Genomic DNA, 26,423 nt, shown 5'->3' with positions numbered 1-26,423 from the left:
TGCAGGGCTCTTTTATATCAGTTTAACTAAAAGAATGTCAGAGAAAAGGGAACAACAAATTAATATGTAGGTGCACAAAGATTCACTAAAATTTAAAGGGCAACTATTTAACTACTCTGGTTCTTGGTTGGATGGCCCTGGAATTCTATTCCTGCCCTTTTGCAGATGATGTGGTTCTGTTGGCTTCTTCAGCCAGGGACCTCCAGCAGGTACTGGGATGAGGGTCAGCACCACCAAGTCTGAGGCCATGGTTCTCTTACGAAAAATGGTAGATTGCTAACCTGGCACACCAGATGTATGTGTTTCACTCATCCATCTGGTAAACCTCTTACAGACAGCATTTGGGAAAGGGCAGAACATTTGAAAAAATCCTTGGAGGGTGATTGGATGAACGTTCCATCCATCACATCTTTACGGGCCAATCAGAGGAACAAAATGCTTGATGTGTCACAACCGAGGTGTAAATCCATAGTGAACTGCATAACGCAAACCATGGCGACTATAGACCTGTCACGCAACTTTTGTCGTTTTTGAAAAGAAAACAACTCACTGCTGTTCTTTGTTCTTCTTTTAACAAAGAAATGTCATCAAGTTCTGATAAAACTGGTGCTTTAGCAGCATCCACGCTAATGTCCTCCATCATATCTGCACCAGCCTCGTTGCTACTTGCTAACGTCACGACTCTGCCGGGCCTGAAAGTACTGCCCCTCGTCGCTGATTGGTCCTGTCACTTTCTAACCGGGCCCAAACGGTGCAGACAGGAGCTTTGCAAGATGGATTCACCAGTGAGGAACAAGGAAACGGGCGAATCCATCTGCTTTGCAAGGTTAGTGGATCGCTCCCTTCAGGTGGGAAGGGTGTCCTTGGCCCAAGTGAAGGACTTCAGGTATCTCTGGATGTTGTTCACAAGAGAGGGAAGATTGGGCCATGAGATCAGCAGGAAGATTGGTGCAGCATTGTCAGACATCGTACCGTTGCGTCATAGTAAAGAGGGAGCTGAGCGGAAGGCAACACTCTCAAATTACCTGTCAATCTTCGTCCCAACCTTCACCTATGGTCATGAACTCTGAGTAATGACTGAAAGAACAAGATCGCAGGTTAAATGGTTGAAATGAGATTCCTCAGGAGGGTGACTGGGCTCAGCCTTAGATATAGGGTGAGGAGCTCGAAGTAGAGCTGCTGCTTTGCCTTAAAGGAGCCAGTTGAGGTGGTTCGGGCATCTGATCAGCTTGCCTCCTGGCCGCCTCCCTGTGGAGGTCTTCAGTTAACCAGTTTATCAGTTCTGAAAGTGACCAAGAAAACTTTCAGTTAAATCAAATCAAATTTTATATGTTTATTCTTTGATTAAATCCAGATTTGATGAGTGTATTTTGACGTGTAGAGAAAAAATACAGAACAACAGCATTTTCAAGGACTCTCTCTGTCATTTTAGTGACAACTTCTTGAAATGCATTTAGCTGAAAGGCACCAGTTAACACGGTCACTAATTAAACTGAAGCACCAGTGCTGTTACACCAATGATAGGAGGAAAATGGCCCAGAAACTGAGAGCTGACAGTGGTGAAGGTGTGTTCTGACACTGATCCTGAGTCATCTGACTTTATCTGATGTTACTATCAATTACTGATTTTGTTATTTTCACCACCTGGCCACCTACTGGCCATTAAAGAGAGTGCAGGTGGAGGAAACTTCCCTTTTAGACCCCAAGGCTACAGTCCTCTCCTTTTATACTGTCTTTGCTAGGAACCAGCAGGAGGTAAGTGAGTTCAATTAAAGGAGCAGTTAGCCGTCGCCACGACAACATGTGGCCTGTCCCTCACTTCTCCTTTGGTCTCTGTGGTAACCAGGAAGTAGATTAGTTATAGAGTTCATGAAGAAAAGGCAGCGAGAAGGAGGGGATTAGTGAGGTGAAACGACAAGTCCTCTCTGCCTCTCTCTTTATTTATCTTCACATGCTTTTTCTGTCTCTCCCAGGTTTTCTATGCACTGTTTTTCCTTTCTCTATTTAAATATCTCCTGTCACTCTCTATTTTTACTACTGACTCAATACTTTGTCAGAAGCACTTTCATGTTTCTCAAGTACTCATAAAGCCCATTTAAAGCCAGCAGAACCAGGGAAGTTTCTTGTCATTAAGATAAAGTCTTTTATAATTTAAATGTTTGTGATCCTAAACGGGTCGTTCTGAAGAGCTCAGTGACTTCAAGCATGGTACTGTGATGGATGCCACCTTTGCAATAAGATGACTGGTGGAGTTTCATCCCTGCTGGATATTCCAGTCTACTGTAGGTGATATTATTAGAAAGTGGAAGAGTTTAGGAACAACCACCATGGCGGAGAAGACCACTCTGCTGATCCCATTGATGAAGAATTCTGAACTTCCACTAGCATTAATGTGTGCAAGAAAACTGTGCAGCTGGAGCTTCATGAATGGGTTTCTGTGGCAGAGCAGCTGCATGCAAGCCACACATCACTAAGTCCAAAGCCAAGCGTCAAATGGAGTTGTGTAATGCACACTGGCACTGGACTGCAGAGCAGTGAACACATGTTCTGTGGAGTGACCAATCAGATGAGAGAGTCTGGGTTGGGGAGAGCGTTACCTGCCTGACTGCATTGTGTCAACTGTGAGGTTTGGTGGAGGAGGGATCAGAATATGAGGCTGTTTTTAGGGTTTAGGCTAGACCCCATATCGCTGGTGAAGGCCAACACTCCAAAATTTTATGGAAAGCTTTCCAAGAAGAGTTTAAGCTGTTACAGCTGCTAAAGGGGGCCAACTCCATATTAAAGCAGATGTGTTTGGGGCGCTGGTTTAGCTCAGTTGGAGCAGGTGCCCATATACTGAGGCTATAGTCCTCTATGCACTGGTTGCAGGATTGATTTCTGGTTTCTGTGCATGTTTGGTGCATGTCTTACCCCACTCTCTTTCCCCACAGTTCCTGTCTCACTTTGGCTGTCTTATCCAAATAATGGCAAAAAAATGGTTGGCGTCCAAATACTTTTGTCCATGTCATGTATATGTCTTGTATCAGCACTCAGCTTAAAAATAGGGAGCTATGATTGTTGCTCCATATCCCCTGGCTGTTGTTCCTGGGTTAATAAATCATTGAAGCTGTTGTAGTTTGAGCTCCCGATCTTCAACTGTCTAACCAGAGGGGTGTCTCCAGTGTGACCTGTGAGCCTGCAAACAGCCTGAGGAATGTTCTAGTGTGTCAGTGAATGGAGCCCTGCAGCATTAACACACTGCCTCCAGACTCCTTTAAACTACAGGAGGTCAGTGACCCCTGTCTCTGTGTGTCCACAGGTCAGAGCTGAGCATGTGTGACACAGACGATGGAGGAAGTGGACGTGTGAGCGTTTTGGACTCTCCACACAAACATGAAGGCAGATTCACCTGCATGGCCGAGGTAGCTCTTCACTTTCTGCCGACTCTGTTCATGCACGTCCTGGTTCAAAAGGATGTGTTTCTGATACAAACATCCTTTCAAAGTAAAAGCCCCTTAAATATAACCTTGGCTCACCTGGGCAGCTGTTACCTTCGAGTGTAGACCAGAGACACGCTTTCATCTTCTTAAGTGGTTCCTGTAGCTTAATTAGACGGTGCAGCAGAGTCCATGAGAAAACACACAAATACACACATACAGACACCCCCCACCTGCTCAGGTGTTCTCTAGGGATCTATTAGCTTTAGCACAAATACTAGAGTCCAGATAAGCAGAGGTTTTCATATATAGTCATTTTATTTCCCCTGAACTTCCTTTTGTATTTTTTTATACAATCCAAAACACAAATGAAATTGTGCAAAAGGTTGACCAAAGTGTTGTGGGTCCATGTCGGTCTGCTGTTTCTCAGCAGTGCGACTTTCATGCAGATTTGTGGTCTCACTGCTGCATTTTCTGCTTGTTTGTAGAGAACAGAACAATACAATCCCAATCAATCGATTACAAGGGCCAATGTAGGCCATCATTTACAGCCAATGAAAGCAAATATTAATAGCAGATACAACCAATATTCACAGCCTTAACAGGCCAGTACTTACAGCTGATCAAGGCCCATATTATCCACCAATAAAGGCTGTTTTTTAAAGCTGATATTGGCTTATATACAGCCAATTTATGTGATTGTTTACAGTGGATACGGACCAATATTCACAGCTAGTAGAGGCCAATATTACAAGTAAACATTTACAGCCAATGTTCGCTGATATTTAAAGCTGGCCTCAGCCAATATTTGAAGCAAAATAGGGCTGCTATTTACAGCTGATTTAGGACAATATTTACAGCCAAAGTCAGCTGATAATTTAAGTTGAAATGGGTCAATATCTACAGCCAATATAGAGCGCTATTTACAGATGGTTCAGATCAATATTTACAGTAGATGTGGGCCTATATAACCTGAGTTTGACCACTGATAAAAGCCTATATAAACAGTCAGTTTATATGATTATTTATGGCAAATACAGGCCAATATTCACCGCTGATGTAGGCAAATATTTAAAGCTGATATCAATTAATACAGCAGATATATGCCAACATTCACAGCTGGTAGGCCACAATTTAAAGCTGATAAAGGGCAGTATTCACAGCAAATATTGGCAAATATTTAAAGCTGTTATAGGCCAATTTTTAAAGCTGATATAGGCTAATATTCACAGTAAATATAGGTCAATATTTAAAGCTGATATAGCCCTATGTTTATGGCTGATGTAGGCCGATATTTTAAGCTGATATAGGCCAGTATCTAAAGCTGGGAGAGGCCAATATTCACAGCTGATATAGGCCAATATTTAAAACTGATAAAGTCCTATATAAGCAAAAGAAATAGGCCAATTTCCACAGCTGATGTTGGCCAGTAGTTACAGCTGTTATAGGCTGATATTTACAGATGACAAAAGCTAATACTTACAGATATAGGCTGTTTATAGCTAATATATGCTTGTATTAAAAGCTGATATAGGCCAATATTTAAATCTGATATAGGCCCATGTTTATGACCGCAATAGGCCTATATTTAAAGCTGATATAGGCCAATATTACATCTGTTTTAAGCTAATATTCACAGCTGATAAAGGCAAATATTCACAGCTCATATCAGCCAATATTTAAAGCTGATATAAGGAAATATTTAATGCTGATATAGGCAAATATTCATAGCTCATATCAGCCAATATTTGAAGCTGATATGGGCCAGTGTTTACAGCTGATATAACACAGTGACAGAAAGGGGTAAACAATATTCAGATATTAAATATTTGCATGTTTTGATCAGGACTAATGAAAAGAATTACACAAAAATTAATTGTTGAAAATATTTTTCTACAGTATTTTTTACAAATGTTTTTCAAAGCTGACATTTTTGTCCTGAATGTATCTTTGGGTGGTAATTCTGAAAGATACCAGAGGGTTAAGGGAGAGGGACAGGAACTGGTCTCCTCAAACAGCTTCAAAAAGAGAAGGACTCATTCAGAAGGAGAGGATTATGGTGGAGTCTCTCTCAGCAGAAGGACGGAGCCTTTTTTACTCAGTGACATGAACTATTTAAAGAGAGTTTAGATGGAATAATGACTGGACAGACTGTCTCTCTCTCTCTGTTTGTCTCTCACACACTTACATGGAGCCTCACACTGACCAGCAGGAGCATCAAGACGACACAAAAGTCTGTATGGACGGTCTGACAGCTCCCAGGGAGAGAGACGAGATTATAGAAAGAGAGGAGGACGGATTAAAAACACAGAAGAAGAGTGACAGTCCTCCTACTGTCTCCTGGAGTTTAGCAGACAAACAGGAAGACACAGAGGAAGAATCTCTAAAACAAACTTTACTGTGGAGCTGTGATGCTAGTGAAAGGTTAGCATATCATACATGTGACACAGTTTGGACATAAAGGAGTCAATGCAGCCAACACAAACATCTGTGTCTGTGCTCAAACTTTGTTATTGGAGCCTAAAAAAATCTTTAATATTAGACAGAGATGACCTGACAAATGTAGCTTTTAAAAGATGATTTTATTTACTAATGGAAAAAGCTATCTAAACCTACCTGGCCCTATGTGAGAGAGAGACGTTGTCCCCTAAACCTGGTACATAAGGACACTGCTGCTCCTTTAATGCCCCATTTCATTTCAATAACACCACAGAAGGAGTCTTCATACCTTGAAGGAACTTCATATTTACTACCTTTTAATTCCTGTTTTTCTCTGCATTTAAGTACACAGAAAAACATATTTTGTGATCGGACTGCAGGCTCATTTTTCAGTCTAAGAGCCTCTTGTCTCCCTCCTGATCTCTGATTTTCTCTGGTGTCTCTTCTCACAAGTTTTTAGAAAGTTCAAAGACCAGATAGAGGTGTTGGAGAGTGAAATCCATGTAAATGTATGACGCCCTGTCACCTCTCATTCATGTAATCTACAAACTGCAACACCTTCACACCACCTTTTTAACACATATGTGTTACATGACCAGAGTCAAATAGTCAAATAGTCAAAAAAAAAAAAAAAAAAATAGTGTGGAGGGTTAAGTCTGATTCTGAAGGCTATAATTGGATTTACTTGGTGTAAATTTGCAGGTCAGTTAATTTTTTTAAAGTATAAGATAAATAAATACATAAGACACTCTTCAAACACATTTGTCTACAGTATAACTGCGCTTCACGATTGCACAGTATTGGATTTTTGCCAGTATCTGATACACTGAAATTCACAATTTCATTTTAGCTGGTAGTGATTTCAATATATATTTACTGTACAGACCTAAGATTTTGATCCTTTAATACTTTCAAGATTTAAAACTGTGGAGTAAAAAATGTGAAGGAGTTTAGTTGATGTAGTTCTGTTGATCCTGTCTAAAACTCCACAAACTTAAGTATAAATACGGCCGATTTTTACAGCTGATACAGGGCTATATTTCAAACCGATACAGGCCTCTATTTACAGCCAATACAGGCCAGTTTATGTACAAGTGATATAAGTCAATATATACAGCTAATAAAGGCCTATTTATAAAGCAATATTTACAGCTAGATACTAAATTTAAAGCTTATATAGGCCTATATTTGAAGCTAATGTATGCCTATATTTACATCTGATATAGGCCTATATTTAAAGCTTAAATAGGCCTATATAAGCGTAAGAAATAGGCCTTTATTCATGTCTGATTTTGGCCAATAGTTACAGCTGTTATAGGCTGATATTTACAGCTTAACAGCTTATACCTACAAGTGACAGGCTGGTACCTTTAGCTTATATAGGCCTATATTTAAAGCTTTTTTAGGCCTATATTTAAAGCTTGCATGGGACTATATTTAAAGCTTGTTTAGGCCTATATTTAAAGCTCGTATAGGCCTATATTTAAAGCTTGTATGGGCCTTTATTTAAAGCTTGTATAGGCCTATATTTAAAGCTTGTATGGGCCTATATTTAAAGCTTGTATAGGCCTATATTTAAAGCTTGTATGGGCCTATATTTAAAGCTCGTATGGGCCTATATTTAAAGCTCGTATAGGCCTATATTTAAAGCTTGTATAGGCCTATATTTAAAGCTTGTATATGCCTATAGTTAAAGCTTGTATGGGCCTATATTTAAAGCTTGTATAGGACTATTTTTAAAGCTTGTATAGGACTATTTTTAAAGCTTGTATAGGACTATATTCAAAGCTTGTATATGCCTATATTTAAAGCTTGTATATGCTTATATTTAAAGCTTGTATATGCCTATATTTAATGCTTGTATAGGCCTATATTTAAAGCTCGTATAGGCCTATATTTAAAGCTTGTATGGGCCTATATTTAAAGCTTGTATAGGCCTATATTCAAAGCTTGTATAGGCCTATATTCAAAGCTTGTATAGGCCTATATCAACAGCTGAAATAGGCCTATGTTTATGGCTGATGTAGGCCAATAGTTACAGCTGTTGTTGGCTGATATTGACAGCAGATACAGGCCTATATTTAAAGCTAATGTAATCCTATATTTACAGCTTTTATATGCCTGTATTCAAAGCTTATTTAGGCTAATATTTACAGCTGATTTAGGCAGATTTTTCCAGTCGATATAGACCTTATTTCCAGCTGATATATTGGTTGTAATCATTGGCAGAGATTTTCATTTCTGCTAATACCAATGATTGACTTTACAAGCCTATGTCTGCAGAAACCAACATCGTGTTAATCATATTTTGCATCCCTGCTTACTATACAATGATTTTAAGTTGTGATTTAATCCTATTTTTGACAGTCAGTGCTCCTTTTAGTTAAGATTTGCTAAATAATAAAGTTACATTTCAAATAATTTCATATTCACATGTTAACTCTGCTGTTTTTCCCTCTCTGCTGGGTGTTAACAGGCCCACTAAAGATCTAGGTGTGTGGCCGTCTCTCTGTGTGTTTGCGGAGAGCAACTGTCTGTGTGTTTTTATTTGTTTAGTGTGTTTTAGGGCCAGTCTGGACCCCTGCTCTGTGACAGTGTGAGGTTTGATTTCCCATTTGTTGTTTTGACACTTGGTGGAGGCTATTAAGGAATGTCAGATTAATGAGAGAGTGAGAAACAAACAGAATAAAGAAACAGGAGTTGAGATGAGGAGAAAACACAGAAGTCTTAAAGTGTTAAAGGTTTTGGGATTATTGGAGGTTTAAGGAACAGAAGGAGACAGATCATCATGTGGTATCATGGGTTTGAAAAAGTTTGTATTTTCAGTTATCTGTTGATAAAATAAACTTTTTTTTCTACTGTCCCATTTATCCTGCTTAGAAAATTAACAACCGTCTCTAAACTGTTTATTGTATTTGAGCCAATTAAGGAGCCATGATGATCGCTTAAAGACAATTTAACCCTTCAGACCCTGAAACTGTGCCCTCCCCCGACCACTGGGGCCGGGCCAAGAGAGAGGGGAGGGAGGAGGAGGGAGAGAGGGGAGGGGATGGGAGAGAGAGGGGGAGATCCAGATTGAGTTGGTGCCTGTTGGAGAAACGACGACGCACCGCTCCAGGACTGCAAACTCCTCTCCCCTTCTCTTTCCCCTGTAGTTTTGTACTCTTTCAGCTCCAAATGCTTCCTCTCTACAGAAGCTAACCGCTCAGACCTCCTCATCCGCAGTCTGATTTCTTCTTCAAACTCTTTCCGAGCGAACAGGTGGAGATGATGGCTCGGCGCTCTCGGACGCGGCTGCTTTCGCTCCCTCTCTGTTCGCTTCTTTTGGCGACCTGCTGCAGCTTCGTGTCGGCGCAGGAGCTGCCCACCAACGGGGTGAACGGATACAGCCTGCACCCACCCTACTTTAACCTGGCAGAGGGCACCAAGATCACCGCCACGGCGACCTGTGGAGAGGACGAGAACGGCAGGAGCATACAGGACCTTTACTGCAAGCTGGTGGGAGGCCCCGTGTCTGGAGACCCGAGCCAGACCATCCAGGTGAGCCGGAGCAAAACCTGTCTACTCCTTTTTTCAGTTCTATGATGCACACTAGTGGACCAGAGCTCCATCAGACCATGTGGAGTTTAAAGTTCCCTTATCCCAAATACACCCATAAGGTCGAGTTCATTAAATATTAGAGACTAAAGGTTCCTGCACAGGTAACTCTGGTCATGTTAGAGCTACGGTGGCCCTGGAGGACAACTGCACAAACATTCATGCTTTTGTATTTTAAAAAAATAAATCTGCGTTTCAACGAATGTTTCAGTGTTGAAGAAGTGTCAACAAAAGTTGTGCATACTAACTGTTTTTGCGCTTCACTAAAAGTAGTGTATCACTAAAAGTTTTTGATCTTTACTAAAAGTTGTCTTTCATTATGTTTTTAAGCTTCACTAGTAGTTGTGTATCATTAAACGTTTTTTTGAGTAACTAAAAGTTGTGCATAGTGTTTTTGCGCTTCACTAAAAGTTGTGTATCACTAAAATTTTTCATGCTTAACTAAAAGTTGTGTATCACTAAAATTTTTCGTGCTTAACTAAAAGTTGTGTATCACTAAAATTTTTCGTGCTTAACTAAAGGTTGTGTATCACTAAAATTTTTTGCACTTCACTAGTAGTTGTGTATCACTATCAGTTTTTGCACTTCACTAAAAGTTGTGTATCACTATCAGTTTTTGGGCTACACTGAAAGTAACGTTCCACAGATTTTGTGCTTCTCAAGAAGTTGTGCATCACTAAGAGTTTTTGCGCTTCTCTAAAAGTTGTGTATCACTATCAGTTTTTTGCGCTTCACTGAAAGTAACGTATCACAGGTTTTGCGCTTCTCTAGAAGTTGTGCACCACTACTATTTTTTAAATTGTGCTGCACTTACAGTCTTTAGCATGTTGTGAAAAATTTTTGCGCTTCACTAACTGTTGTGTCTCACAAAAAGTTTTTGCGAACTAAATTTATGTACTGCTAAATCTTTTTGTGAATCTCAAAATCCTTTTGTCTTTACTCAATTTTGTGTGTCCTGAAAATACATTTTTGTGCCTTCCTGGAAGATTTTTGGGTCATAAAATGCTTTTGCACTTCACTTTCTGTTGCGTATTTTAAAAGTCTTTTGCAAATCACACGATATTTTATAATCTCACTAAACGTTTAAGAGTGTTAATTTTTTCTGCTTCACTAAATGCTATTTATTTTTTTAAAAAATGAGTTTGTGTAATACTTTGTCTTTACATTTTACTAAAATTCTTTCAATTCATAAAAGTCTGCATTTCTCAGATGTTTTAAAGTATTGCAGTGTTTATGCATTTCACAAGAAGTTTTTGCACTTTTTTTTTCCATTAAATATTTGAGCCTTCAGTGAAATGTTTTTGCAGTTGACCTTCAGGGACTCTTCTCTACTGTTTGCATAAGTCAATAAAGGGATTGCTGGGAGTATCATCTGTTGATATTAGAGCATAGATACTCTACGTTTGTACTGAGGGTCATTGCTGTTTGCAGCCTGCTTATTTGAACTTCTGCAGCTGAAAACATCCGTAATGTTCCCTTAAACCCTCTAAATGTGAAATCGGCAGTACGAAGTTAGCTTTTCATGACTAGTATTTTTTAAAAATGTCTTTACAGCTGGATTTCATCCCTGTCGTATATAAATATCAGGCTGCTTGTCATGATGTCTACTTTAAGAACTTGATTTGTTAGATTTTGGGTATGTAATGTCATTTTTTAAAATCCCATTACCCCTCACTGCTGCCCTTTTATCTGCTGTGACTGCAGCTTTTCAGCTTTTCTTCATACTTAAAGCTTTAGTCCTGTTATAACACGCCCATGAGCCTATGCATGACAGTACATTAGTTGCCCATAATGCATCTGACTTAAGTGCTTCCAGTTCAAGTTTTCTTATGCAAGAAGAATGTGCAGTTTGATATAAACTCTGCATCTCAGGTTATGCTTTGAGTGTTGCTACAGGTTTTCAATGGTGATCAGTGGAGGGTGATTTGTCACTGGTATCCCTTTAAAATGTGTTTTTTGTTGTATTAAACCCTAAAGTTGCAGCCCTTTGATTTTTATAGTGGATAGTAGAGCTTTTAAAAAAGTTTATTGCCTTTGCTGCTGTGATATCGACCTATTTGGGCACCTGAAGGGCTGAATTATGCCAGACTGATGATGTGTAATGATGTTTTTTATCCCCTGAGGATGTACTCAGTCACTGATGCATTGCTGCAGGTTTTCTACGTTCCCTGGCTTGTCTTATTTTAGTTTTGGCATTTTGACCTTGCAGGGATGCCAGCCTGCGTACCAAGCTCACTTCACTGCACTCAGAGTTGAAGAGAGGAGGTCAGCGGCGTGCACGAATCTCCCCACTGCTCTGCCAAGTCATTATTTCATGCACTGCTTCCTTTGTAGGACTTGGCAACACTTAACACAGAGCATTTATATAAGTAAGGAGAGGCATCACTTAGAGAGGGCTCTGCTGGATGTTATTAATGGGTTTTTAATGTGATGATGAGTTTGTAAAGCTAACAGCAGCAGCTCCATCGCGTGTGTTTGTCGGTTTAGCCTTAAGGTATTGCTAGTTAGAGCACAAAGGATTATTGCAGTTTCACGGGTTAACCATTAAAGGGACCCTCGAGGCGATAACATGCAGGCAGCTTATTGCCTCCTCTCCCCTTCTCTCTTCCACCTGTTCCCCACATTCCTCACGCTGACTGACCCGTGCCCTCCGATCGGGATTCTCTGCTCTGTTTCTGCAGGATTTCTTAAATTTTGGGCTGCTTCTTGTCTTGATGATGGTCATTTTTACTTTAGCAGTGGTGTCAATCAGAAACCCCTGCTGATCCTCCTGCATGCAAATGAGTATTGTTTAAAAGAGATCATATCAAGATAGAGACGGTGAGATAAAGAGCTGAGATTGATCACAAGATGCAGGGAAAGACCAGCAGGCGTCTGGAGTGTTAATTGATGGTGAGGAAGAAGAATGTAGTAAATAAAATGCCAAAACATGACTCCTGAGGGTGTTTAGGACTGAGATAAGATCTTCTCAAGCTTTCAAGGTATTGATTAACAATTCTGATTGATGGGGGGGTTCTAGCTTAGAACTACGCCCTTGTTTTTACACATTTTACTCTGCAAATCACCTAAAATGTTCTCAGCCTGCAGCCATGAAATTTATACTATAGCTGCTGAATGTCTTTAAAAGCGCCAAGTTAGACTTAGAAACAGGAGAATGGATTTAATGATAGGAGCATGTCTGCCTCAGTTACAGTAGGTGCTGATTCTTTCAGCTAGATACTAGACCTTTCTCCTGTCGACCGTGCTAACAAGTTAGCAGGGGGTAAATTGGTCGTATGTCAGTGAAAGTATTCAGAAGTATTTGATTTGGGGTTTGCAGAAGACTTTGTGAAAGTCAAGCAGGCTTTCATGTGTTTTGCACTGAGGAGAGGCTTCTGAAACTTTGTCCCATCTCCACACAGGATCTCTGGAGCTCAGTCAGAGGGACTGTCGAGGTCTTGGACCCTCCTCATGCTAAAGCCAGACATACACTGAGCGATTTCCAACCGACTCTCTAACAGTTGCGGTGGAACGTACGCTCATACTGTTAACTGAATCGCTTGTGCTTTACACTGAATTACAGTGCTTACACTGTACGAATGAAGTCCAGACAGACAGCGATGCAAATCCACTCAGATTTTTTTGCTCAGCAGACTTCGGCGCGAGAATTCCTCAAATAACATCTCTTTTGCAACTAATCCACTAAAGAATCAGCACAGATTATATGCAGACATAAAAACGCCCTAAAATTTTGCAAGCCTGGCACTCTTACCGCTAAAATACACCAGAAACATCTCTGCTCCATCACGGCTGTGCTGCAGTTTGAATGCTCGCCAGCCGTTCATCAACACCCACAGACTGCCTGTGCAGTGCACGGTGCAGCACCGCAGGACTGCTAGACCTGAGAGACCGAAGAGTTCTGCGGTAGTTACAGGATCACACCTGACCATGCAAGTGGAAACTACTGAAGTGCTATAAAACATAACAAACACACGTGGAGCGATTGTTCTGAACTACAGGAAAAGGATGAACTTGCTTGGATTTGTCTCTGTTTTGTCATTTCATGTGGATTTTCGTGCTTCTACCATGGGTCATGGGTCGATTACCCCTTATAATAAATGTGCTTCCTCTTGCTCCTCTGACCTGTTGACTAAGGGCTCTGCTATGCCCCATTATTTCATTGTTTTGTTGATGTAGTTAAAGAAAATATGATCTGGCATTAGTCTGGTGTCAGCACAGAGTATTTTACTCTGAAATTTAACCGGATATTTGGTTTCATGACACTTCCTGTCCCGTTTGATCTGCTCTGTGCTGAATCTATGCGTAGGTCTCCTGCATCCTGCAGAAATAGAAGTCCAGCTGATCTGCTGCAGAGGACCAAGGACTGCTGGAGCTCTGACGTAGCAGAGATGCGGTGCAGCGGAGGTGGTGGAAGTACTCTCATTGACTAAAACTAAAACCTATCAGGTCCATTGCCGTGCTGGAGCAGAGACAGACTGAGCACACAACTGGTGTATTTTAGGGGTTAGCACGTGTTTAGCATGGATTTTAATACCAGGTTTAATTTGGTGTTAACTACCTGTTGGAGTTAGGACTAGCCTTTTTGGGTTAGGTGCTATTTGTAATGAGGCTGACTTGCGTTTTAGCGGAGCAATTTTGCGCTGAATTCTGAATACTCGTCTATGTTAATGGAGCAGGTTGGTGCAGGTTGCGTGCACTAGCCTGGATTTCCCCTTGTACATGTGCTCTGTGGATCTGGTGCAGTCTTTTTTGCCATTTCTGGAGCTAAATAACAAAAAAGCCCCTATGGAGTACTTTGAAACTGTCTCATGTACTGAGGTTGGAGTTGTATTTAGTCATATCCTGTCTCTCCTCATCATACGCACAAACAGCATTGCTATCCTTGAGTGCTGGAGGTTTACAGGTAGGCATAGTTCCTGCTTGTTTATTTCCTTTATTATTAGGGGGGCTTAGAGAGTCATTCCTGCTGTTGTTGTGATGATTTAGGACATTCTTGGAAAGTTTACAGAGGAAAAACTACCCCATAGTTGAGGACTCTGCTCGTGGCTCTGCTCTCACTGTAGGAGTGTCTGCAGTTGGACAACCAAAATGTCAAACCTCGTGTCTGGATCAGACGAAATTTGCAGTGTATGCCCATTCTAATTTATTTAATGAAATATTATATTTAGAAAGCCAAATACACCAAGCATAGTTGAACAAACAGAACAAAACAACTGTTTCAAAAGTTTGTCATTATAGAAGGACATGCATGCATTATTTCATTCCATTTTTCCGAAGACAGCATGGAAATTTGGGAATTCCTACAGGTATTTCCTCATTATCTTGGGAAATTCAACTTTGCTAACCAAAGAAAAAGTTGATAAATAAGTAGAACTTTACTGAAATGTACTCACCATCATATAAAAACCCCAAAGTTAGAAGTATGTATTCACTATATGTCCACTAAAAGCTTGCAAACAGAGATTTTGCCACATTGTTTTTCCTGGCACACACTTGGGGCCTACTGGGAAGAGCCACGCGACCCACTTATGGGTCGCCACCAACCATTTGATAACCACTGCTCTGGCTTATGTTGATATTTAAAGGCAGACAGTAATGCAACTTAATGCCAATGCTTAGCATTTACGCTCATCAACATCTGGTCGAAGTCCCCGTCTGGAGCATGCTCAGAACAGCCAGTCAAGGACAAAATTGATCTCCAACAGTTTTATCTAGCTGTCTTAGTATGGCTTTGAGCAAATTGTTTTTGTATGATTACAGTCAGACTAACATGATTACACAGATTTAAAAAGTTGAAAAACTGCTGCAAAATGTGCTGATTCAGCAAACCAGTGATGTCAGCTTTCTGGAAACAGGAGCTGCTTGTTGACTGACTAGATCAGTTAGTTTGGCTGTGCTGTGTGACTGTTGCATGAATACTGTTAAATTTAGGGTTGGGGGTTTTTATCGGCATTGATTTTAGAGATGCACGGGATTAGATGCACACATCTTGATAGGATGCAACCATTGCAGCCTGTTTTGCAGCTGCTGGCTGGAGTAATGAAGTACATGCTCACCTTTTCGGACACAGTCATCATGTAGACTATGTAAAGAAAAGATTTAGAAATCTCCCTTTAGACTCTACACTGTTTTTCTGAATAGTCAACCTCTGTTGAGGAACTATGGCCCTCTGCTGTTAAAACTCTCCAAGCATGCAGATGTGATTCGGACCACATTTAAGCCCTCTTCAGCTCCTCCACACGGAGGATTAGACCGAATTCTCTCTTGTCAGTCGTCCTCTGACCTGCCTCAGTGGTGGATGAGTTGAAGTGGCGACATTGGTGCATAATTAGCTCAGGAAATCTCCAAAATGAACCCAAGAAATCTGGTCATTAGCTCTGGGAATGGTGCATTCAGTGTTTCAGGGTAAGAGGTTTAGCCCACTTTACCCACTGATTGAAGCCTGGCCCACTTGTTGAGTCACTAACCCCCCTCCAAGAACAACACACACATCAGAGCCAGAAAACACACTCTTTGCTGTGCTAAGGTTAATCCTGTTTTGATTTGACAGCGAGACGTGAGAGTGTTTTTATTCATTATAAAGCAGGAGGAGGTCTGAAACCTGGAGAATGTTTGTGAAAATGCTGGAAAGTCTTAAAATCTTTTATTCTCCCAGAGCACAAAAGTACTTCAAATCTTTTTATTATCAGGGACTAAACCTCAGTGGATAACAACAGGCTGGGGTTAGTGATAATTCATAACATTAAAGAAACAGTCGAGTTATTCAACATAATATACAAATAAAATTCCAAAAAAGTTGGGATGCTGTGTAAAATTTAAATTAAAACACAAAGTAATGATTGTCTAATTTCATAAACCCATATTTTATTCACAATAGAAACAGACATTTTAGCATTTCATAAAAATATATGCCAATTTTGAATTTGATGGCAGCAACATGTCTCAAAAAAGTTGGGACAGGGCCATATTTACCATTGTGTAACAGTCTGTAAATGTCTGGGGAGTGGGGAGACACGTTGCTGGAGTTGTGGGAGAGGAATGTTGTCCCATTCTTGTCTGATGTAGGATTCTTGCTGGGTCTTCTTTGCCAGATTTTCCCTTTTCTGATGCTCCAAATGTTTTCTATTGGTGAAAGATCTTGATTTCACAGCCCACACCACAGGCACTAATGCAACCCCATGCCATCAGAGATGCAGTCTTTACAAATGAACCAGGAGAACAAGCTGGATGCTCCCTCTTCTCTTAAGTCCACAGGAAACCATGTCTGTGGTTTCTGTGACCACAGAACAGTTTTCCATGTTGCCTCAGTCCATTTTAAACAAGCATTGGCTCAGAGGAGATGGCAGCATTTCTGCATCCTGTCCACATATGAGTTCTTCTTCTTTGCATGGCACTATTAAATATTTTGTGGCTGTAATGTCTGAGAATTGTACTGTTTTAGGGGGAAAATTTCTTATTCTGGAGCCTAAAGTTTTAATCAGGGCTTGAAAAAGAACAAATGTGGCATAGAAAGAGAGTTAAAGGCATTCAGAGTGCTTAAAACTTCAGCCTTCCAGTATAAGCTTACATAAAGAGGCAGGTGCTGACTGAGAGACTCTTCAGCTCTGCCCTCAGGACCTGGATTCCTCTCTAGAGTTATTCTTCTTGGCCTAAAGGCGGAGGGAAAGAGAGAAAAATGGGGGAAAGAGATAAGAGCAATTGAAGGAAAGACTTCGTCACACAGAGAGAGGAGAAATAGCTCTACATGTTCATGTCCAGGTGGTCTTTTTGTCGATTTAATCGCTCTTTAAAGGAGGTGACGGGAGAGGAGAGAAAGGACTGAAACGGTGTGAAAGAGACTTGGACAGCCAGGCAGGAAACAGAAAACGTCTCACTACTCTGAACACCTTCTTATTCTTTAAAGGTGTCACACACCTGGGTGGGAAATCTGTCTTTATGTTAATTCAGACCAGCTGAAAGTTTAGTGGTTGAAGCAGCTTTAATTTCCCTGCATTTAGCTGCAGATCTTAGAGGATTTCATGCTCATTGGCATGGCTTTTGGTGAGATTTTAAAGCTGTGTGGTCACCTCAGGATTGATATTTAAGGTGAATAAAAAATGCGTGGAGAAAGAAGATAGGGAAGAAACAGTTTCACGTCCTTTCCCCCTCCAGAGCCCTGTGGGTGCCGCTTCAAACGCTGCGGCGTGACCCTTTAACCTAATTGACCTGCAGTGATAGCATCTCCAAACTGGGGCTTTTGTTCACGTCTGAGCTTGTTTAGCTTATGCTAACGCTCACGTAGCCAGCAGCCATTGGCTTAAACGCTCAGAAGTTTAAAATGGATTAGATAAGAATGACGAAGCTTTAGGAACAAAAGAGACGGAGAGGCCAGTTCAAGTGGTCATGTCCACCTCGGATCAAGAACTGGTATGCAGGCAGCGTCCTGAGTTCACTACAGCTGGAAATGATTGATAAAGGGGAAACAGGCTGGAGATCGACTTAGAAGCAGTTAGAGATGAAACGGCTACAAGTGTTAATGATAACAAGTCCTCATGGTTATCATAGCATTCATACTGGGGCTGGGAAGTTCAACAAAATTTAGATTAAATCGCAAAATTATCCTGCAATTTTCTGAAATACTTCTTTTACCTGAAATGTGTACCCACTAGGCAAACATTTAAGTGTCCATTTTTTAGAATAGTTTACAAAAATACTACCCTCTGGATTTTTTCTAAGTTTTTCTAAATCAGAATGAGAATAACATAAAAATGATTAATTTCTTCAACACAAAAATTCATATCAAATATGCAGTATGAGTCCAAATGAGTCCAATTTTCTTATTGTTTTTTTTTATTTTATTTTTTTGGAAAATCATTTGTCCAAATTTTATCTATTTGTGCAGGTTAAAACACGAAATTAGTTATTGCTCATGTTGGTTAAAAATGCATAAGACAAGGAACTTGAAAAATAATCGATCATTAAATCGCAAAGTTGGAAAAAACATTAACAATTAGATTGTTTTCCCAATATTTTTCAGCCCTAATTCATTCTTAAATTATCATGATAACCATTAGCGATAAACACACTTACAGACCCTGTGAAATGAAAAGAAATCTGTATTTAGGTTTTTTGTAGGACAAGTCACTGTGTGCTGAAGCCCTAGTTAAAGTTTCAGTCAATAAAACATCTCCGTTTATAGATAAAGCTTCAAAATCATGAAGTAAATGCAGTAAAATCTGCTCTAGGATGGGCGTGTCTGTTGAATGAGATGAAGCCACGCCCACTCAGGAGAAATGGAGTGGTGTAGTCATGATGTAATTTTGTAGGCAAACCCGGAAGTTAGCGTCGCATGGGTTCCCTCGGCGTCAAGTCTATGGGATTTTCAATGGGTTTTTAGATTGTTACTGAAAATAACATCTGTCGAATAAAATTTTATGAAATTGCCACATTTTGTTCATAAAGATAATCTTCAGAAATTGATAAAATAAGCATCATATCTTGTTCGTTAATCAAACTGCCGAAAGTTAAAAGCTAACGTCATGCTATACTGAACCACAACACAGTCAACTGAATTTAACGTCATCACCCGTGGATACAAGTGAGCGGCAGGCTCAGTAGACACGCCTCAGAAGAAGACGTATAGTCTTCCCGACAAACGCTGTAGTCCTTGTTAGCTGTCTTTTAGCAACCGCCTTTATTAAGACACGAAAAGATACACAATTTAAAGGTGGGGCACGTTTCGGATGTATTTTTTGTCGTAGGATAAAACGTTAAACTCTTGAGCTTGTGTCCCTACAGACCTTATTTCAGGCATTTAACAGTAAACTCATTCAAAAATCCCAGAAACTTTCAGGCGAGGGAACCAGAAGTCACTTCTACGTTTTAGAACTCATTCCTGCACCTCTCTGTATGATCCATTCAGATATATAAAAATGCTACAATCTAAATGTTGACCTCATGATCAGAGCGCAGCTACCTGGCTCTGTGCCAGAGAAGAGACAAAGTCAGTTTTCTGGCTCAATCTCTGTTATGATGCTTTAAATGATCCACAGACCACTGTGGCTGACAGATTTGGCAAATTTACCTCACAGTGAACAACAAAACAGCATTTGACTGACTGTAAACTTTCAAAAAAGGCAGTGACATCAGCTAACAGCAGACTGGACTGAGATGAACCGCTCTGTGATTTTATCTTGTAGCGTTAGAGGGGCGGGGCCATTCTCCAATGTGGCCTGGTGACATCATCAGCCTACATATTAGCCCTGCCCACATTAAACCCAGCCAGGAAAGAGGTGGAAACCTTTCTAACGGTCTAAATCCAAAATGTAGTCACATGTAGATCTCATTGTATTCTCATGTTTACAGCAGCCTTATTCCAACATATCTAGAGTGTCAAGACACAAACTTTGGTTTTCGCTTTACAGGGTCTTTAAATACCACAGTAAATAATGTCCTGACTGCATGCTATGTTGAGAGGTGGCATTGCTGTGTCTCTTCTCCCTTGCTTGCACCACTCACTGTGACCATCTGGAGTGCAGAGACAAGTTACCTTCCTGACTGCATGGCGCCAACTATGAAGTCTGGTAGAGGTGGGATTGTGGTATTGGGCTGTTTTCCAGGGTTTGGGCTGGGCCCTTTATCTCCAGTGTAGGCCGATCATCATGCTTCAGCATATCAGCACATTTTTCACAATGCTATGCTTCCAACTGTGTGGCAGCAGTTTGGGGAATTCCCTTTTCTTTTCCAACATGACTGTGGCTCAGTGCACAAAGATGGACTATAAAGACATGGATTGGGACCCCACCTTTGGGATGGACTGGAATGGAGATTGTGAGCCAGGCCTTCTGGTCCAACATCAGTGCCTGACCTTGTAAATGCTCTACAGAATGAATGGGCACAGATTCCCACAGAAACACTCCAAAGTCTTGTGAAAAGCTCTCCAAGCAGAGCTGCAAAAGAGGGGCCACCTTGTATTTGAATACAGTGTTGCACAAAATCCCACCATGGTATTTTCACTGTCCAGGGATTACAAACCGGAGACGAATAACATGCATGTTTGATCATTCACCGGATTTTGAAGTGTCAAAACAGAATTTATGACACATTGAAAACCAAACACAAAGAGCTTACAACACAAACTGAAGTCTAAGCGTTACAGAAACCTGAGTGGAGCCTTGTCTCTGCAGGAATATCAGAAACCTGACCCCAAAAGCTCCAGGGAGAAACGGTTCAGAAGGAAATCCCTGCTTTTCATACATGTTTGCTGAGACACTGAGCTGCTCTGACCTGAAGAGTGACTTTAAGCATGACAGTCAAAGTTTATGCCACTTATAAGAGCAAAAAAGTGTTTAAATCTTTGTGCATTTCTACCTCAAGAGTCTGCATTTCAAACCACCTCTTGCAGCAGGTGTTTCATCTTTCTTTTGAAGCTTCTCTTTCTTACCAGCTGGTGAACTGAAGCAGTCAAACACTGCTGAGGTTTTTATAAGTCCTCTGTGGTTTTTGATGAAATATTCTATCATGAAAGCTCAACTTAATGACTAAAAAATGCAGGAATGTATGGCTGTTAGAGATCTTAGACATACATTATGCAGTCAGGGACATACATTAGGGTGGATTGATGGATGAAACAGCTGGAGAGAGGACAGAGAAGCTCAGAGGCATTCAGAACTCAGAGGAAGCTTCTTTGATCCAAGATTAAGAAGGTTTCCTAAGGATCTGGTTGTTTCTCTTTGACACTGAACAAAATAAATAAATGTTTTAACTAAAGACTTCCTTTGTCTCTGCTCCCTCAGGGTCAGTACTGTGACATCTGCAGACAAGGAGAAAGCGACAGAGCTCATCCAATCACCAACGCCATCGATGGGACGGAGCGATGGTGGCAGAGCCCGCCTCTTTCCCGCAGCACTGAGTTCAACGAGGTGAACGTAACGCTGGACCTCGGACAGGTAAGGCTGGAACATTCGATGTAACAACACTGATACTCGCTATGAAGCTGATATTACTTCCTGTATTTATATCAAAACAGAGCTGTGATACTCCACCTGTACTCCTCTGTGCTTTTAGATCCAGAATTTAAAAATACTTTCCAGAGATCTCAGACTATTGCAGGAATTCAGACGTTCAGATGGTCGTCCTTAATTGGCTGATGTGCAGTTTGATCTTTCCTTTGCTCCCATAATTGTCCTAACTTTCCTCCTCATGATTGGTACTTTGCAGCTTCTGCTATCAGAAGTGTAAATGCTGTTTGAAAGACCAGAAAATCACTCTGCAAGAGACATCCAATACCATTGAGCATTTTCAAAGATTTATTTTGGGGCTTTCTCATAAAGAGCAAAGTGAATAGAGATGCAAATCAGAGAGAAAGAGAGTTGTAATAAGGTGGAAATAAAATGTGGGAAAGAAGCCACAGGCCGGACTTGAACTCTAGCCACCGGCTACGAGGACTGTGGCCTCTGATGTGACTTTGGGTGCACTCACACTAGACAATCCTTACTGTGTCCAAGCGCACTTGAGCCCCAAAGTCCAGTTTGTGGGCCTAATGTGAGTGCTACATACAGTGCTCAGGCACAGAACACTTCCTTGATCCTGGCATGGATGGAAGAAAAGGACTTGGTCACAGAACTATCGTTCGTAGGCACAGGTGTGCAGCATGGACATGGCGTTAAATTGTTACAAGCTTTTCACTCAACAATCCAACAAATCTGACATGTAGACACTAACACAGCTAACATAGCTCAGATAGCTTCTTTGGCTGTGTAGCTAATGTAGCTACGTAGCTGATGGAGCCATGTAGCTAAAGCTAACAAAGCAGCTACTTAAACTATGCATTTATGTTATCTATGTCGCTAAGTTACCTTTAGCTACATTTGCATAAGCTCACATTGCTAAAGCTAAATCAGCTTTAGAAACAGGGCAGCTAAAACAGCTACAACTCAGCTCACAAATGAGCTATGTGAGCTACCTAGAGCTACCTAAAGCTAAATTACCTACATTTGCTTATGTTGTAACGTTAATTTCGTATGGTATTATTACATATATATATATATGGTATTTTATAATTGGTATAATGGTATAATTTCGTATCGTATAATTTTGTATATTCCTATGCTAGCTTTAGCTAAAGCTAATAAAGCTAAAGCGAGCTACAGCTTGTGTAACAACTTCCTAAATGGGTCTTTATATAATTTAATCCCAGTTTAGACCTCTGACCTTTTCCTCCATATTATTTATGAAATATTATTTAGTCTGTAATGTTAACAACATTGTTACTTCATGAATGTTTCTGCCAGACTTTATGAATAATGCTGAATTAAATACAATCTAAAACTGGAATTATGTTGTATTGGCAAATTATTACTGCCCCATTCCTGAGACATGAGCCATCAGCAGACAGACCCCTCTCCTAATCTCCAGTAGTACGCAGTTTTACCACCATGCAATAAAAATCACATAATTGGGGTGCAGATGGCCTCTACCTTAGGGACCACGTTTGCATATGACCTAGTTGTAAGTCTGACCTGGGACTCCTTTCCTTCATGTCTTTCCTCACTCTCTCATCTCTGTTTCTGAGCTCTCTTTACCTTCATTGCTGAGTTGCCTAAAAAAAAAGAAAAAGAATAAAAAATGTTTGTCAGACAGAATGGTTCTTCGATGTCCTCCCCTCGAGGCTGTTGTGTTTTCTGGGGGGTCATGACTGTGAAGCATTTACCATGCAAGATTTAAACAAACATTTAAAGCTTCTTTATCATGAGTGTTTGCAGAACTTCAGTTCTTCCTAATAATCAGCATGTGTCACTTAATTTTAAACTCTCCTCCTGATTCTCCTTCATTTGTGAACTTAAAGAGAAGTGAGCATGCCAGCCATCGTCACTGTTTCATTCCCCGTTAAGATAACTGTCTTATTAAACTACAGAGCTGACTGGATCACAGCCAAAACCACTTGATGTAAAGTCATCTTGCTGGTAAACCCTCATCCTCCATGCTGCTGAGATTAAAAAAACCCACTGAGTTGATTTAGGGTTGTTGTTCTTGGCTGGAGGGGTTTTTTTGGTCCTGCTGGTGAATCCATAAGAATGACATTTAAATATCAGCATGTTGGTAAGATTCACAAACAGAGCTTCAGTGTCCTCTGAGTTAACCTCTTGGTGTTTTTGAACGTCGCTCTTCAACAACCTTTTCATGTCCCTGAATGCGCCTCTTTTGTCCCGCCTCTCCTGCTCGAGTGCCCTCCTCATTCATCAGCGCCGGGACGTTCACTGTGTACCAGTGTGCGTTTGTGCGTGTGTATTTCTAATGTGTGTGAGTCCTTAAAAGTCTGTGGTGGCATTCAGCCTCTGTGTCCTCTCTCTTCCCTTTCTTCCTCTCTCTGTCGGGGTTGAAGGTCTTAATAGAGAAGCAGAGAGCTGTGACTGTGAGTGTGGGTCCGGCTTGTAAAAGCTTTTATAAGCATGTTTACCTTGTAGCTGTAATAAAAGAACGAGTAAAAAGGACTCCATGAAGGCTGTCCTTCAGAACCTGCAGAGTTTGTTCCCACAACTTCTTGACACTGAATGAATGTTGAGTCCATGACTGCAGCTTAGCATCAGTTTTTCACTGAACAAGTGTAAATGATGAAAATGAAGCTGCTAAATAGGATCAATCTGTTCTACAAATCTACACCATGATTTTTCTACATTATTATAAGTGATTTAGGATGCACCAATGCTGATACCAGTATCTGTTCCAATACCAAGCTGAGTAAAAAGCATCAGTCCCACCCACAGACCTGGCTGGGCCCCTGAAAACCCCAGAGAATGGCCCCCATATTTGTGATTATTGATGATATCAGTGCACATGTGTTTGATCAGTAGCATTGGTGCTAGCATTCTGGCTAATAGTTACTTTACATTAGAGCTGAAAAGTGTGTCCAGCAAATATTAAGTTCTCATGTTCAAATTATTAATTCATAATTTTCTTTTTTTACCCATTTTCATCACTTTTCCATATGTAACCATTTTTTGCCACTTTTGGTCAATTTTGCTACTTGCAACCCATTTCACTACCATAGCTGCCCATTTTTGCCAGTCTTTAACTGCTTTTCGCCATTTTTAACTGTTCTTCACCATTCTTACCACCCATTTTTGCCAGTACAGACCAATTTTTGCCATTTTTTAACCACTTTTCATCCTTTTGTGTTGCCAATTTGACACTTTTTTACCTTTCTCAACCCAAATTCATTGCTTATTGTTTTTTTCCACTTTTATCCTCTTTTTGCCACTTTTAACCACTTTTCACCACTTATTTCCCCCAATTCTGCCACTTTCAACTCATTCTTGCCACTTATAACCTAATTTTGCCACACTTTAACAACTTTTCACCTTTGTTGTTGCCAATTTTTTACACTTTTTACCTTTCTTTACCCATATTGGCTGCTTCTCCCTTTTTGTTTGGCCCCTTTTAACCTCTTTTTGCCACTTTTAACCCGTTTTTGCCACTTTTTAACTACTTTTCCCAAATTTACTACCCATTTTTGCCACTTTAACCATTTTTTGCCATGCTAAGGTAAATTTTGCCACTTTAGACCCATTTGGCAACTCTTCACCACTTATTCCTGACATTTTTTTGCCAAGTAAAAGTTCAGTTCATCACGTTAAACTTATTTAAGTAGAAGTCAGAATACTGGTATTGAAATGTTCTTGTTAATAATTACTCCATTACAGCAATCTGAGTAAATGTAATCAGTTACTTTACTAATTTAGTTACTTTTAAGGCTGAATGATTTGGGAAAAAATAGAACGTTGTTTTTTTTCAAATATTCAGATTTTTGTGCAATTATCTTTAAAGTCCTAATTTTATGCTTTAAAAAAGACAGTCAATAAATGGTTTTATTTTTAACAAATTCAATATCGGGCAGATTAAACTAGGGTTAAAAAATTCTGAAAAAAAACAAAATTTGATTTTTTGACTTGACAAATTTTATAATTGTTTTATGTTTTGTATTTGTATTCTGTTTTTTTCTGCTTTTTAAAATGTATTTTGTTCTATCTTTTTAATAAAAGAATATCTGTAAGGACAATGACAAAACACTTTTGCAGACAGTTCTAGAAAAATTGACACTTAAATATTTGCATGATGCATAAACATCTCTGCTGCTTCATTAAACTGATATTTTGACTCAGAAACAATTCACCTTCTAAGATTTGAAAATTCAATTTAATATAATCAATAAAAAAAGTGTTCTTACATGTGAGTTAAAGAGCAGTCTTCTATGGGTTGATTTATGGCACAATAGAAAATGAGAAGGATTTATTTTTGCATTGGCCAATAAGAACTGAATGTTTTACGGGCCTCAATTAATGACTCGTTAGTTGTCATGGAAACAAAAGGCCACCTCTATCATGGGCTAAATGTTTCAAAAGGCACTTTGATTTATTTCATAAATGTCAAAGAAAAGCCTTAAATCTTCTCTCTGAGACTCCAGTAAAGCAGAGTCTGGTTTTTAGAGCAGCAGGTGAGCACTGGCTCTGTTTGAGCTTTAATTTTTAACCTTCATTTGAATTAAATCTTAACTTGAAAATGCTGGAAATATACATCATCTGTTGCACAAACATGTTTTCTTGTGGCGTCACTGTAAGTAAAGATAACCTAAAGGAGAGAGAGAGGGGAGGGGGAGGAGGTGGTGGGTGTCCGGTTACCAGGTTGCAGTTTTGTCTCTAAAGAATGTAGGTGGGCTGAGGGCAGCGTTTATGAGTGTGAGCGTGTGTGTGTGCACCAGTGACAGAGCCCACCACACACACACACCTAACCCCCTCCACCTCTGAGTGAATGAAAGCGAAAGAGAGGAGGGAGAGATTGGAATGTAAGTTAACCTGTCTCAACCCGCAGAGGGGAAGGCTTGTTAAATTACCCCTGACCCCCCCCCCCCCCCCCACCCCCCTCCCCAAGCAGCTTTACAAAAAACACACTTTTATCTCTTTATTCACTGATTTCTGTGCTAGCTCTGCTTCCAGT

At 40.3% G+C, this 26,423-nt stretch overlaps 2 protein-coding genes across 3 annotated transcripts in view; both read left to right on the top strand.

Annotated features, from left to right (window-relative positions):
• LOC121517796 (tubulin alpha chain-like) overlaps nucleotides 1-26,423 on the top strand; it is a 1,079,624-nt gene that overhangs the window by 12,877 nt on the left and 1,040,324 nt on the right. The window lies entirely within an intron of this gene.
• The window catches only part of lama5 (laminin, alpha 5), a 135,307-nt gene continuing 117,830 nt past the window's right edge, over nucleotides 8,947-26,423 (top strand). For both annotated transcript variants that reach the window (XM_041799810.1, XM_041799809.1), the window contains exons 1-2: nucleotides 8,947-9,395; nucleotides 21,227-21,379. In XM_041799810.1, the coding sequence (XP_041655744.1) occupies nucleotides 9,123-9,395; nucleotides 21,227-21,379 (426 nt within the window). In that variant the 5' untranslated portion in view covers nucleotides 8,947-9,122. The remainder of the gene's footprint in view (nucleotides 9,396-21,226; nucleotides 21,380-26,423) is intronic.

The sequence above is a fragment of the Cheilinus undulatus genome, linkage group 11 (genome assembly GCF_018320785.1).
Source record: "Cheilinus undulatus linkage group 11, ASM1832078v1, whole genome shotgun sequence".
NCBI lineage: Eukaryota > Metazoa > Chordata > Actinopteri > Labriformes > Labridae > Cheilinus > Cheilinus undulatus.
This window is presented reverse-complemented; position numbering and strand designations above follow the sequence as displayed.